The sequence below is a fragment of the Marmota marmota genome, unplaced genomic scaffold (assembly GCF_001458135.2).
Source record: "Marmota marmota marmota unplaced genomic scaffold, marMar, whole genome shotgun sequence".
Classification (NCBI taxonomy): Eukaryota; Metazoa; Chordata; class Mammalia; order Rodentia; family Sciuridae; genus Marmota; species Marmota marmota.
The window spans coordinates 43,220,225-43,237,185 of NW_025999968.1; the positions used below are offsets into that span (position 1 = coordinate 43,220,225).

At 30.0% G+C, this 16,961-nt stretch overlaps 1 protein-coding gene across 2 annotated transcripts in view; it reads left to right on the plus strand.

Annotated features, from left to right (window-relative positions):
• Window positions 1-16,216, plus strand: part of Ncam2 (neural cell adhesion molecule 2) — a 479,693-nt gene extending 463,477 nt beyond the window's left edge. For both annotated transcript variants that reach the window (XM_015478659.2, XM_048803530.1), the window contains 2 exons: window positions 8,152-8,271; window positions 10,863-16,216. In XM_015478659.2, the coding sequence (XP_015334145.1) occupies window positions 8,152-8,271; window positions 10,863-10,974 (232 nt within the window). In that variant the 3' untranslated portion in view covers window positions 10,975-16,216. The remainder of the gene's footprint in view (window positions 1-8,151; window positions 8,272-10,862) is intronic.
• Window positions 16,217-16,961: the final 745 nt, after the last annotated feature.

Genomic DNA, 16,961 nt, shown 5'->3' on the forward strand with positions numbered 1-16,961 from the left:
TTTGTTTCTTTGATTCTACTGGGTATGTAGTAGTTGGTCATATTGATTTAAATTGACAATATGTATGCACTAGCAAAATTGACTTTTCTCTTCCTTTTTAAATATTTGGATATGATCTTTTATTGAGGTCTTCTTTCAAGTATTTCAGTCATTGTACATTAGGCTGTTTTCTTTCCTATCTGCTATGTAGCTGTTCTTCAATATGTTACACTTTGTATACATGGACCTGTGTGTGTGTGTGTTTGTGTGTGTGTATGTGTTTGTGTGTGTATGTGATTATTTTAAATTCATCAATATATATTATTCATTATATCCTATATGAATATCATAATGCTCATATTATAAATTTTGTATAGTTAATATAATTAGATATGATCTCATTCAATGCTGTGATATCTTTTGACAGGTCAAAATGTTGCTTCTTTTGAAGAGAAGTGTTTAATTTCAGTGTAATACAATATTTAATTTCCACTTTTAAGTTATATTTTACAAATCTATGACTATACCAAGTCACTAAGGCACTTTTTCTTTTTTTTTAATTTATATATGACAGTGGATTGGGTTACAATTCTTATTACATATATAGAGCACAAATTTTCACATCTCTGGTTGTATACATAGTATATTCACACCAATTCATGTCTTCATACATAGACTTTGGAAAATTTTTAATGATAATCTTTGCATTTTTTTTTACACATTTAGAACTGCAGTCCACCTGAGGTTGGAGTCCAGGCACTTTTCGGTTGGCTTTTTTAAAACCTTAGTTTTGACAATAGAAGCATTGACTGAAAATGGCATGCTTTATTCACTGTCAGCAGTGTCATTTTTGTCATATCTCAGATGGGCCACAAAGGAAAGAATAGGTCTGTTTCTATGTTTGCTTTCTGTTGCTTTGCTGACTTTATCCTTTCACCAATACTGAGCTATTAACACTAAAGCTTTAAAATTCTCCCTGATAGCTAATAGCATGCATCCTCTGCCTTTGTTGGACTTTAAGATTGTTTTGCTATTCTCAAATCTTGCCTTTCTATTTAAATCATCTTGTAATTACTACACACGCACACACACACACATACACATACACAAAATCTACTAAAATTTTCATTGGGGCTGTAGTGATTTATTTACTTATTACCCAGATTCATTGGGGTATGGTCAATATTGTTGCAATATAAAGTATTTCAAGCTGCAAAACAATAAAGTATATGACTTTAAAAAAATCCAGGTTTCTTATGCAGTGAATTTCAAAACTAACTTTATTATTTCACATTTAGGCCTTTAGGCAGCTGCATACATCCAGGTAAATGGTGTTCTGAACAAATCCAGACATGTGGATTACAGTGCCAGAGTGACCCTTAGCTTGTGCAGTAACTCTGTGCAAACCTTAAGGACAACCTCTTACTCCAATGAAGAGTTATTCATTAGAATGCTATATTGACTGAATTATTAATTTTTACAATATAAAAATCAGGGGGAAAAACATTCTTTCAGGTGCAACAGTAATATGTAGGTCTTGAGGTGCAAAACAGTTTGCTCTCTTCAAGGACAAATGAACATGAGTGATGTACAGCTGAGACAGATTGGTACAAATGTCATATGGAGAATAATTTAAGGGCTCAAAATTGTCTTTGGTCAAAGTAAGGAATCTGAATTTTACTTGAACTGGAAAACTACCAGAAGGTTTTTATAAAAATTACTTTAGCTACTATAGAAGAATGGATAACTAAGCATTGAAGGTTTAGAGGACATACTTGGGACAGGGATATCTTGCAATACTCTAGAAGAAATCTTTTTTTTTTTTCTGATTTGAGGTATCATTATTACATATATAAACCAGTATATATATATATATATATATATATATATATATATATATATATATATATATATATTNATATAAACCAGTATATATATATATATATATATATATATATATATATATATATATATATATATATATTCTAGATAGCATTCAAGTCATGTCAACTATTTGTTGATTGATTCTAATTTAAGGTAAAGGGAAGAAAGAAGTCAAAAAATGCTTTCATGTTTTTGTTTTAAATAACCGGAGGGATGATAGTAACCATGTATGAAACAACAAGATGAAATGCAAGTACCGCTTTTTATTTTTGTTTGACTTTACAAAGTGTTAATTTGTCCATGAACACTTCTGTTTATAAATCCTGCTGAGTTTAATTAACCTTAAAGAATTGGGAAAATGAAAACACGTGGTTAATCCCATGCTTATTATTAATCACACAATTTTAGGTAACAATTTCTTCTTTTTTGGAAAAATAACTTTCAACTCTTTTTAAAAATGCAGTAAGTGAGGAATGATGTTGGCCAAGTTATATTGTTATGTTGTGTGCATGCAGGAATATGTAACAACAAATCCCACCATTATATGCAACTATAACACACCAATAAAAATGTGGAACAAAATAAAATTGCAGTAAGCATAAAATATATATAAAAAAATCTACGGGAAATAAACTATAACAAGTTTGATTAACAGGTTAATCATATTAATTTATATTAGCATGACCCCAAGCATTTAGATATTAGCCCATTCATAATATCCAAAGGCATAAGACAATGTGAATTGCATATACAACAGATTAATTACAAGATTAGTCACTCATGACATTAGAGCAAGTACAAATTGATATCTAATTTTGCTACTAGAATAGCATTAGTGTAAAATTCTGGAGAATGTCATTATTGAGTTCTCATCAGATTATTCTTTTATCATTCATTATTAGGATTAATCTTAAAATGGCTGCCAATTCTATTTTATCAAATTATTCTTTTACTTATCCAAGCATTTATTTAACTTCATTAAATATTAATTAAGATCTACATAACATTCTCAGTCCTGGGAATAAAACTGGGATGGAAAGAAGACTCAATCTCTGCCACCAGCAAGCTTTTATTTAGGTAGGAGATGTCTTATGTAAAACAACTGAATGAAATGATAATTTTAAGTGTTCTGTAAAAAATAAACAAAAAAGAAATTACTTACGGCCAGGTTTACCCTGAGAAGGTTATAAAAAACCCAAAATACAAAAGAAGAGAAAAACTTAAGTGTGTGTGTGTGTGTGTGTGTTTGCAGGGAAAGATGTGAAAAATACCTTTCAAATAGGAAGTAAACTGTTCAGGGGAGTTTGTTATAAGAGTAAGCATGTCTTGCTAAAAGAACCGAGGAATTATATTTCAATTGTCTAATATGTATATTCTGGGTAATGCTGATGGATAAATCCAATTTGTACTTCTGTTTCCAGCCCAACATGTAAGGAGTTTGGAAGTTGCCACTTTTTCCTAAGAAGTCAAAAACTAAACAAACTAAAAAAATTAACAGCCATTGTTAAATCCATAAGAAAAATAAGGTTGCTGTATAAACTACTGCCCCTCCATATTGAAAGGACACACAAGCGTATACAGGGAGACTCACAACTTGGTAAAGCAGATATCTACCAGCAGATTCCTCTTTGGGAACCACTGTGGTGGTAGAAAAATATAAAATGTAATTGATAAATTTCTGTAGGCTCAGTATGGACCAATCTGAAAGATAAAAATTCCAGGGGAGGAACCAGTTATATGGAGTCTCAAAATTTTAAAAATGTTATCTCTAGGAGCTTAACCATATTGCCACAATGAGTATTAGAGAAAAATCCTTTCATATTTCTGGAGAGACAGGTATTTTAAGTATTTTGAAATACAACAAACATTCTGTTCTTAAATATATCTTTATTCAGAAGAAACTATTTAAACAGAGCCTAATCTCTTGAAGTTTATTTGAACTTAACTTAATAAAGTGACAAGAAAACAATTTCATCTTACTTACTCTATAGACTTCAATCTGGGGGAAAGAAAATACTTAATTCTGACTGTCTATGACCATCTTGTTCCACTAAATAGGATGAAAGCCTGAGAAGCACTCACTAGAGACAGACGTCTTATCATAAAACTCTAATCACTTTCCACACAAAACTTTCCACGATCGCATTATAAAGGCTAGTTTATAATAGTTACTTTTAATCATTACATCATGGCTGACTAGGTAAAATTATAAGGTGCCGCAGTCTGGCTGTAATAATAAGGCATATTAAAAGGCAAATGGTACAGTCTGAAGAGATACAGCATACATCATAAATGGCTGGGATGCTAGAATTAACAGACTGAGAATTTAAAAACAACTATGATTCAGATGTTAAGAACTCTAATGAATAAAGTAAACAACATGTATCTAAAGATCGTCAGTAGAAGAAAAGAAATGGATCTAAGAAAGAATAAAAAAGTACTAAAGTAAAAAAAACAGTAATGAAAAAAATGGTTTTGATGGGATTATTAGTAGGCTAGACAGAGCTGAAAAAAAAATCTCTGAGCTATAAGATAACTCAAAGGACAAAATCCTTCATCAATCTAGAATTCTCTGCTTTCGTAAATTACCCTTTCAAAAAAAGAAAACATAAAGATTCTGTCATACAAACAAAAATGCCAGTGTAAGTCCTTTGTAAAAAATATAAGAAAAGTTATTTAGAAAAAAGGAAAATGATATCAGTCACAAATCAAATCCACATAAAGAAAGGAAGAGCATCAGAGAAGAAATAAGTTAATGTAAATTTAACTTTTTCCTTTTCATAATTGAACTAACTGATACTAGTTAGAATATTGTATTTCATTAAGTTTATATTCATGTAATATATTTACATGTGAAATGAATGGTGACAATGATACAAAGGATGGAAGGAAAGAATGAAGAGTAACTTACTATTATATAGTATTTTTCTTCTACCCATGAGGCAGCGTAGTGTTATGTGAGAGTAGAGTTGTCTTATTTGTAAACTCTAGAGCAACAATTTAAAAAAGTAAAAACAAAAGAAGAAAAACAGGAGATACAATTAATATGCTCATAAATGAGAGAAAACAATTATATAAAATGATCAACTTGAACTATAAAAGATATAAATGTAATAAAAAAACAAAAATAGCCACAAAGAGGAAGGGCAAGATACAGAAAAATGGTAGCAAATACAGTAGGTATTAATTCAACTGCATCAATTATCTGTTTAAACACCAGTGGTTGAAATAGATCATTAAAAGTGTAGTAGATAAATATCAATAGCCAAATATACTAATGCACACTGTGTAATGATATTTCAATCAGTGGCAGACTATAAGATGGTAGTTCAATAAAATTATGTTAGAGCTGAAACATTCATATAACCTAGGGACACAATAACCTTCATAATGCCAGCACACAATGTATTATCATGTGCTTTTGTTGATCAAAAGGTTCTATGTTACTATCATCTAGATTTTTTTAATTTTTACCAACACCTGTTCTTTGCATTCCTATGCTTGTGTATGTGCCATGCCCAGACTAGAGCAGCAATATCAAACTTGCTACTGATTAAAAGTGTTTATCATCATGAAAATCTCAGCTTTTGTGTTGAACCACAGGACACACCTTAAGCAATTTAAAATAGAAATCACAAAACATCTGCTCAGAGACCATAATGGAATTAAGCTATAGATCAATAAAAGAAAGATAGCTAAAAATACCTGTGTGCTTCAGTATTCAACATCATACTTCCAAATAAGTAAATAAATAAATAATTTAGAATTATTTTCATGAAAATGAATCACAATTTATCACAATCTGTGAAATAGGTGAAAGTAATCATTAGAAAGAAATCTAGAGAATTGATTCACATATTAGAAAATTTAAAAAAATATATCTAAAATGAATTAATTAAATTTCAGCATAATGTGAAAGAAGAGCAAATTAATAGAGTAAGCAGAAGAAAACAAATCATAAATATTATAGCACAAATAAATGAATTTGAAAGATGAAATCACAGAAACAGTAAAACTGAAATGTAGTTCTTTGAAAAGATCAATAGAATTGCTGAGCTGCTACTTAGGGTAACTCAGTCAAAACAAGACAAAGATAGGACACAAATTTATATCAGAAATAAGCCAGAGAACATCCACAAAACAGCACACAATGATTGATAGGATAATGAAGAAACAGGTAAACAACTTGATTACTACATATGTATATCCTCAATTAAATACATAAATTCCTTATGAAAACAAAGAATAGAATATCTGAATTAACCTATATCTAGTGAATGTATTTAAACTATAATTAATAATATTTATAAACAGAAAATTCCTGGCCCAAATGCTTTACAGTGAATTCTACAAAACACTTTAGGAAGAAATTGCATTAGTCCTCCACAGTCTGTCTTAGAAGCAAATAAAATACTTCCTAGCTGATTCAGTGAGGCCAGCGCTACCTAAATACTAGTCAGAAAATCATGGACACAGAATGAAGAACAAAATAAAATTTATACCTCATGGGAATGAGCTCTTCGGTAATCTTCATTATTGTGCTAGATTTTATTTACTTGAATCCCCTGGTCAGACAATGTCGTTAAAATGCACTCATCACTTCCCACAGGCATTTGATTTTAAGAAGTGGAAAGTTTTTTAACAGTGTGTGCAGGCAAATATCTACAATCTCAGCTACTCAGGAAGCTAAGGCAGGAGGATCACAAGTTCAAGGCCAGCTTGTACAATTTAGTAAAACCCTGCATCTTAATTAAAAAAAAAAAAAAGACTTCAGATACAGATGACTGGTAGATGGTTGCCTAGCATGTGTAAACACCCGGGTTTTATCCCCAACACTGAAAAAAAACAAAGTTTCTTTGTTACTAATATCTAGATTTTTAAAAAATTTTCACCAACGCCTATTCTGCCTATGCTTTGCATTTCAATGCATGTGTATGTGCCATGCCCAGACTAGAGCAACAATATCAAACCTGCCACCAATTTAACCTGTTTTATCATCATGATCTGTTGATCTTTGGGTCATTGTTGCTTTTCTGTTTGTTTTCTGTTTTGTTTGTAATCTACTATGGTTTTTAAGCATTCATTTCAATGTCATATGTCCATTATTACAGTATTAAAGAGATTATTTTAAGCTACCCTTAATGTTTCCTGTGATTTATATTTTCATTTCTTCCTTCCCTTGACCCCTGATAGCCACTGACCATTTTATTCGCCCTATATTCTACTTTTTCCAGAATGACATATAGTTGCTATGACATATTTACATAGCCTTTTCAAACTGGCTTAGGTTCCTTTAGCGATATGCATTTAAATTTCTTTTCTATCTTTCCATGCTTTTATAGTTAATTTATTTATACGATTAATATCCAAATATAGATGTTAATCAGTTTATTTGTTCATTAACTTATTAGGAGAATTTTTTGTTTTCAAATTTGGGTGATTATGAATACAGGTATGGATGTAAATTTTCAATTAACTGTATTATGTAACATCATAATTATTTGTGTAATAAGACTGTGTTTTAAGTAGTTGAAATTCCCTATAAAATCACCAAATAACTTCCTTTTTGTCCTTTCTTTTGTTCATTTTTGAGGCAGTTAGTTTTCTAGTTTCCACCAATTAAAAATGCCACTCATTTTAAAAATACAATTAATATTTGAATAATAAAACACATCTTTCTCTATATATACATCATGTAATGATTATTTAAAAAATTATCATCTTGAAAAATATGAATATAATAAAAGTCATTGATCACATATTTAAAATCTTTCATGTAAACTAATAAAGACATATAAAAAATGAAGTGTATAATACATGTTTAATCTTCTGTATTTTAAAATATAAGCAATATTTCTGATGATATATTTAAAATGTTAATCAATATTTCTTAAACATTTAAAAATATTTTTATATTGGAAAATATGTTTGGGGGAGAAATGCTTCATGTTATAAATTGTATTTAAGAAATACATTTATTTCCAAAAGTTATTATGTAATAGATTTTAAAATATAAAATACTTCTGCAAAAACCTCCACAATTTTTGGGTGAATAGCGATTTGGACAAAAAGAAGTTTCTTGCAATTTATTCTGCATGAAAATATCTGATGAAATGAATTCAAATGGAAAAAAAAAATCTCGCTGGTATTCTGACCCCAAACATTTTGGATTTATTCAAAGAAGGTAGCATTAAGTAGAGGTTTTAAACTGTGTTCTACATTGCATCTATTTTTACATTCATATGTCAAGATCTTTTTCTTTTCCTCTCTCTCTTTTTTTTTTTTCAGGAAAGATGGATCAAAAGAACCAATAGTGGAGATGAGAACAGAAGATGAAAGAATTACCAATCACGAAGATGGGAGCCCAGTAAATGAGCCAAATGAAACCACACCGCTAACAGAACCTGAGTATGTAGATGAAATAGTTACTTGTTTTCGAACAAATATTAGCAAAATGATGGGTCATTTGCATAATTTGTTATATGTATTTACACATATCATTGTTTATGAAAGAATTGTATTATTTCTTTGTAATGGAAGTGGTTGTGTGAATCAAAAGTTGATTTCCTCTTGAGATATTTTTCATGAAAACTTGGCCTCGTTGTCAGAGAAACTCCACTATTAAACCCCATCATTATAAGTTATAATTTGTAACCCTCATGTATTTATGTTTGCATCCTCATAGCTCCACTACAACTATAATATATATTCTAATTAAACTTGCAAAGGTAAACAGCATGTGCATTTATTCATTCATATAACATTGAAATGATTAAAATCAGAGGCATTATTAAGGAATAGTAGTATTCTTTTGAATGCAGCTGCTGATAACAATAGCAAGATTATCATACTCTGCTACTCACAAAGCTGACTTTTAAATTTCATTATTTTTTCAAATTAGTATCTCTCTCTCTCTCTCTCTTTTTTCTACCAGCTTCCATTCCCTTTACAGTATAACCTGATGTGGCATTCTTATTTCCAATTATAGGCTTTTTTGTTTTCACAGCTGAAGAAACTGATTTTTCTCCCAGATATTCCCTCTGTTTGTTGCCTGCATGGTGGTGCAAACCTGTAACCCCAGTGACTCAGGAGGCTGAGGAAGGAAGATCACAAATTTGAGGCCAGCCTGGGCAATTTAGTGAGACTCTGTCTCAAAATGAATAAAAAGTTCTAAGGATGTATCTCAAGGTTAAAGCACCCCTAGGTCACATCCCAGTATGGAAAAAGAAAGAGGAAGAGAGAAAGGAAGGAAGGAGGGAGGGAGGGAAAGAGAGAGAGAAGGGAAAGAAAGGGAAATAAAGGGAAGGGAAGGAATGGAAGTTTCTGCTGCCTGCTCTCAATGACCTATAGTAATATGTAGAAAACTAGAAAGTACTATTCTGTAGCTCATATTTCAGTATAAATGTTCAGGCCAATATTACTGATTGCATTTAGAGCTTATTACTTTCTCAATTGAAGCTAACTATTTGAGAGCCAGCTGTCATAAAGGAGGTTTTATAATCTCCCTTTCAGAAATCAGAAGTCTTTTTAATGAAGAAAAATATCACACACACTCACAGACACACACACAAACACACACACACTCACGAAACCCTATTAACACAAATTTATATTGATGTGTGCAGTCTTATTTAACAAAATGCCCTTACATGCAACTAGACTATAATTTAGCACACACTAGATCTTAATTAATAGAACAGAAATATTCAATATAAAAATAATATAATTAGCTGTAATCTTTTAAAAATATTTAATGTAAACCTATGAAGTAAAAAAAAATTATACAGAAATATACCACCCACCAATTAGTTGAATACATTTATTCACTAAAAAATAAATACAGACTTCTGTATGTAAAACAATATATTAAACATTATGGTAAATACCTACTAGAGCTCTAAATTTCTAAATATTTTTATGCCAGAAATGGCCTGTTTGCTTCACTATTTCATATTGTTCATGGTTTCATCACATTGAAAAGAGAGAAAAAAATAAATTGTGAATGCACTTTTAATAACATACATAAAAGAACATCCCACATTAAGTACAAAGTAGATGCTACCTCATTCCCAATAATAGATCTTAATTTTTTTGCCTATAGCTTACCTTTGATTGATTATTTTTCACATGAAAGCTTTGGTTGTCATAAAGTAATTGTTTATCCTCCTTATTCAAAAATATAAAATAAATTGCAAATACCAGCTAGCATAGAGGGTTAAATCGGCTATAAAATAATGGGGAATTAGAACAAGATTTGTAAACATATTTAATTCTCTCAATGTGGAAAGAAACATTTTGTCAAGGAAAGAAATTTTACCCCCCAAAAAAGTCTTATGCAAAAGATGTAATGATAAACTAGTGAGTGATAGAACAGTGGAAAAAAGGAAACCTTGAGTCAATATTACAGTAGCTTTATCAAAATTGCAAAGAATATCTGGATTGCAGTGACCCATGGGGCTTGCTTAGAATATGCATATGATCATAGGAACATTTGTGAAACTATCAATATTAATAGACAAAGGCTTTTATTGTTTTCTAGGTTATTATTAGAAACAACTTTCAAAAAATGGTATAAAAATGATAAGAAAAATGTAATAGTGAAAAGAGGCCAAAGAAACACATAATAAACACAAAAAGTTCTAAAATATGTTCATCTGCACTGAGTTACAAGTACTATTGCTGTTTCATACAGCAACTATTAACTGTTTGACTTGAAAAGTTTGACAGAGAATAAATCATGTACTTAATATATAAAAAAGCTTGTTTAAAATTTAAAACAGTTATATTTTAGTATCAAATAGTTATCAAATCTAAGCTATCCTATATTGAACAATTTCACTCATCTAAATCCATGTATGCATTTTTCCTACATCTTTTTTTGATACACATTGCATTTTTTACAATAGACAATATTGTTTTATTCTTTATAGAACATTCACTTAAATGTTGACAAATATCTCTAACAATGCCTTAAAAATTATATTTATATTTCCTACCAGAAAATTACCATTAAAAGAAGAAAATGGGAAAGAAGTCCTAAATCCAGAAGCTATAGAAATTAAAGTTTCTAATGACATCATCCAATCAAAAGAAGATGACAGCAAAGCATAACAATATTACCGAGGCTTGATGCACACTACAAAAGAGCATTTGGATTGCAGTGACCCTATGACCAAAACTATTCCACTGACCTTAATTTCTTGGGAAAATTCTAGCTTGGAATAGCTTGTACACATATACATATGATCATATACTCCTGCCCATGGTCCATTTCTTTTCGTTGTTGTTGTCGTGATTGTTCTTTTTGTTAAGAATTTCAGTACAGAGACTTGATTGACACCAACTCTTGGGTTTCAATTGGATTCTATGATTGAAATACTGCAATTAATCATATGGCTAAAGTGCTCTATTTCTTAAGAACTTTGTCTTATAACCAACAAACATATTTCAAACTCTCTAGCACATGAGGGTGTGATGAAAATCAAAAGAAAACAAAAGCTTTCTGATCTAAATGTACAAGAAAGCCCTGCATGTTTATGAAACTTATTTTGGGCCAATGGATTTATAAAGTGGCTTTCAGCTTAAGATGAAGGCACATAGTAGAGGTTACACTTTTTATCAGGGGAATTTCAGGGAACCCAGGCTTGAAGGAGCCAGTAATCTTTAGCAGATATTAAAAATCAAGGAATCTTTGGAGAACTCTTTCAACTAATGATTACAGTACATTTTCAACATTGATTTTGATAGATTGAAGTATCAGATCAAAATTGTTACCCACTTGAAAGAATCTTAGTTGTGTGCAAAATTAGATTAGAAAGACTCCCTGAATCTGTGTCTTTATATATGCCATATTCATTCATATTGGATTACACAAAAAGTAAGTGTATTACAAGTAAAAATAATATTGATTTTTGCCCTCAGCTTCAAATAAAATAAATTGAAATGGGAACAATATAAATATGGTGTCTTTCTTAAAGTTTTTGGTCCTTCATTAAATGAAATTGGGTAATGGAAATTAAAGACAAACCTTAGTAGGAAGAGAAGTTACTTAACATTTAAATGTGCCATAAAGTGTCAGTGATCAACAATTGAATTGCCACTGTATTTTTATGCTGAATGTCATAGCTAGAATTCATTTTAAGATTTGGTAAACAATTTTGGTGGACAAAACTCCTGGATTATTCCACATAAACTTTCTAATATCACTTGGTAGGGCCTATACCAGAATAAAAATACAAATTAACTTCCAAGCTATGCAAGCTCCCAGAGGTAAAAGTCTAAAACATGATTTAACTTACATATAAGGAAAAATGTATTGCTATGAAGATATATAACCATTGGGAGCAGGTTTTAGATTATCTTTTAAGTTAACCAGCCAAAGTTTTTTTTTTTTTTAACCCCATCACATTGGTTACCTTTGGTTTTTCAGGTATGGACTAAATAGCTCAAATATTGCCTGATATGAGAACATATTCCAATAGAACATTGGAGAAAATTTTAACAGTGCAGAGGGACCCACTTTAAGAATGTCTCTTTTATAGAGATGATTTCATGAAAGATTAAATATAATATTAGTTCCACTCATGAATGTTTTTATTTACAAAGTGCTTTGAAACTGTCAACCAAGGAGAGACAAGTAAGTAATTTTATACTGTCCTTACTTTGCTGGCTGATAGCAGAATATGACCATCTGCATATTAAAGCATTGCTATAAAATGCGGGGTTTTTATGCAGGAATCTCTCCTTGCTACCCATTCTGGCATATTCAGAAGAAACAGAGATTATCCAGTGGTTATTGACAGATTGATGGTTGGTGTTTATGTTTGTCTGATCATTTGTTTTGTTTTATTTTTCTGTGTTTTATTTGTACCAATGTGCTAAAACTAGTCAAAATACTTGAATTAGTTTGTTTGTGTAAAGTGGCAAGCTTAGTAAAATGTTTATGAAGTAATAGCCATGAATGATGATTTGTCATGGATAGGGCCACTCAATTTTACACTAAGGATACTGAAAGAATTCCACGACAGAAAACAATTTCGCATGTTTACTATTGTTATGTTTGTGCTACACTGCAAGAACAGAGAAATCATAATCTAGAGCAAAATATTTTTGTGTTTTCTCAATTTTGAAAGTTCTGTTTTTTTCTTTGGACTTTCCATGTGAAGCGATTGACTTACATATTTCTTTATATATATATATATATGCTGTTAAATTTCTTGTCACTTGTGGAGAAATTATATGAAATTCATAGATAATTTGGAAATAATTGTGAACAGACTGTTTCAAGTGCACTATTTCAGTTGTCTGAATGATCCTTACATCTTGTCCTTGAAATCCATGCCATGCAGAAACAAGGTATTACTGTGAAAAACTTTTACTTTTTTGACATTTCAATGGAATGCTCTGAGTTACATTAATTGTAAGTTTCCAAGTAAGAAATGGCTTGTAGTAAATTGCAAAATTTGAATAGAACTGAAATAACCTATTTCCTATTTTTATTTTTCATTCTTATTCTAGACTAAATACATCCATATAACTGTGTGTATGTTATTTTTATTGTCTGGAGTACTCTTAAATGTTCGTATAAAATGTTAAGAGTTGACTGAATATAAGTACTGTTAAGATATCTGAATCCTATGCTATTTTAAACCACGAAGCAAAAATGTCACTGAAAACATTGATATTTCTAAGTAGGTTATATTCATTTAAATAATGACAACCTATAGAAGGAAACAGTAATATAAGAATTTTAATAACTATTTTGTTTAAAAATTGACACAAATTAATGTGTCAACTTGTTTAACAATGATTTGCAAATGAATTTAATTAGAAATTGTGATTTTTACAGATTTATTTATTATTTTTGTGGGATAAGACATATTACCATTTTATTAATACTAATATCTAACAATGTACTGTCTATGTTTTACTTTATTTTTAATATTAATACCTACAAAGTCATTTTTTCAAAGGCTATTTAATTCAGAAAAATTCATATGTGTTAGTATTTGAATTAAACATTTATAGAAATAGATGTTATTAATCAAATTATTTATTTTAGTGCCAATAATTAATTATAAATTTATAATCATATCTTCATTTTATTCTTTGTATTTTAAATAATTAATATGTATTTGTGCCTTTGAATTAGCATGATATTCTCCTTTATCAAAAGAACAACTAAAACTGCCATCACAGATATATTTTGCTCACACTTATGACACTGGCATTATACTTAGTTACATTAAATGAATTATCTCAATTAAAACTCATTTGCCTTGAAGATAAAATCTAAATTATGCTCTTTAATTCATTTGCACTTCTGAAAATTCTTTTTATATGTACACAAAATATTTTTAATGTGTTCTGCACTATCCTTTTTGACAATAAATACATTCTGGATATTGTTGGAACTGAGTCACTAGACAGTTGTAAGACAAAGGCAGCAAATTATTTTTTAAAATAGGGAAAATTATGGTGGTGTCAGTTGGGTCTTCATTACTCCTGTTGATATATATTTGATTTGGGATCATAAATCATCCTTGTGATGATAAGATAATCACTGATGAAACTATCTACAAATGAAATGGTAGGAATATTCTTTTGTTTATTAATTTAGGAAATATTGGCATAACATTATAATTATTTATGAAATCAGCAGTGTTCTTTTTCATGGAGAATAACATAAATTTCAATTTGAATTCCTCATAGAGATCTTTTACAAAATTATATCCAGAGTGCTTATTCAACAAAATTTAAGAGCAAATGAAAATATTTTTAAATGATATTATTAGCATTATTTATTCCTAAAGAGAAATATTGACATCTTATTCTTAACCCTGTGGAGCAGTCTTACATATTCTCTCAAATTGAAATTGCATATGGATATATTGACACATAGTAAATTTAAATTGTGGAAAGTCAAATAAATGAAATGCTCTAATACTCAAATTGAAATCTTTCAAGAAATCATTCTATGCATGGTCTTAATGATGTTCCAAGATGAAACAATTATGTGTGTCAATGAGAAAGTGATAAAACAGCCTAGCGATAGTAGTTGCTGAGTAGATGTAATTTTCTTCCAATTTCCACCCTTTCTTTTTTAAAAATTGCATTTACCCATATAGAAGCAGCTATTTGAAGATGTTATACAAGAATGTTAAAGATTAATTATTTCCTTTCTTATAAAAGTCAGAGGCTTTTATATTATATACAATGGTAAATATTTATTTAATAACAATATTCTTAGATAAAGTTCATTATTCACTATAGGATTTCACTAGTAAACTATTAATTGGTATCACGTCTTTAAATTTTCTTTTTTGGAAATTTTCACATTTCTGGCCACACAATATTTCTAATTATTATTATAAAAATTGTCCATGTGCATTTAAATATTGCAACTCTAATTTTTGTTCTCTCTTTTTTTTAATAATAGTTTTTTTTAAGAGTAGATAGACACAACACAATGCCTTTATTTATTTTTTTTTTCAATATGGTGCTGAGAATCGAACCCGGGTTCCGCCCGTGCTAGGAGAGTGCTCTACTGCTGAGCCACAATCCCAGCCCCTAATTTTTGTTTTCTGACATGAAAATACGTTTCCTTTGACATCTGGATTTAGCTTTCCATGGAAGAGAATAAATAAAGCAACAACTATTGGAGCATTTCAGCCACAAGCAGACAGGAGAGTAGAGGGCAAATGAAATGAAAGGATCCAGAAAGGCAAACTGAACTTCTACATTTGGAATAGTAAGAAGGACCTGGCTGTGAGAAAGGCTGGGCCAGGGAGTAGCGACATTGCATATATGAAAGTTAAGGCCAATAATACTGATAGTAAGGAGAAAAATCTACTGAAATCCATAAGGGAAAGTTAACAGAGATAGAACCTATGATTCAATCTACAAATTTTTTTACAAAACAATGCGTACTATAAAATAAATGGTATTGTTAAGAGCAAACATAGCTGTTCCAGCTCTTAAAGAAATGTTCATGGATTAGCATTTGCTTCTAACCCTTGTTAGAAATAGATGAACTTCTTAGAAACAAATTTTTTGGTATGTGAATTCTATGCTGTGTTCAGTATGCATTAAAACATACTACATTTTATTTTCTTTAACTTATGTATTCCATTCAAATTCTATATTCTTATGTTAGCTACCATGAGATTTTCTTATTGTTTCAATATAGTATGTCCCTATGAAATGCTGTATATATATGTCTAAACTGTAAAAATTATACTGCAAATGTTGAAGTTTTGTATTTATGAGAGACATTGAAAGTATGGCTTATGGCATATCAAAATTGTCACTCTTCACCATTTGTATATTAATAGTAAAGATACTTTTACTTTAATAAAGTGTTGAATTTTATGTTTATTTCAAATAGTACCTTTGTAAAGAGTGAGCTTATGGCTTGACAAATAGTTTTAGGTTTAATTTTTTTTCAAACATATCTCTAGATATCCATAAGAAAAGAATGCTTTTTGCCATCTTACATCACCCTGAGTCACAATCTTTTGACATCTTCTCTGTCCCCAGCTCAGAGAGATTAATAAACCTTTTAAGGCATTATCCCTTAAGATGCTTGTAGACAAGCAGCATATAGCATCATCTAGGAAATTGGTAGATGTCTAAATTTCTGCACCTCACCAGAGACTGGATGAATCAAGACTCAAAGTCTTTCTTGTTACTCTGATGCACATTAAATTCTAAATTCACTGGATGTGAGGCACATATTTTTTCAATTGCCAAATTTGTCAACTTATAAATGCTAGACATCGCTAAGTATAGGAGATGATGCTTTTCTACAATATTGTGTGCCCCCAAACACCATATTCTGCAAAACCATGCACTTAAAAAACAGTATTGGAGAAATAATAAAATTAGAATGTGCTACTCAAAACTAATTCAATTTTTAAGCCAGAACACTAATAAAAATATGAGCCCCCCCAAAAAAATATGAAGGCTTAAAAAGAAATATTAAAACAGTTAAAAAGACATATTATGCAAATTTTGAATAGTAACCTACTAATAACTTCTACTTCATGATTGAATTTAATTTCCCATTATTATACATTTTACCACCTTATAGATATGAG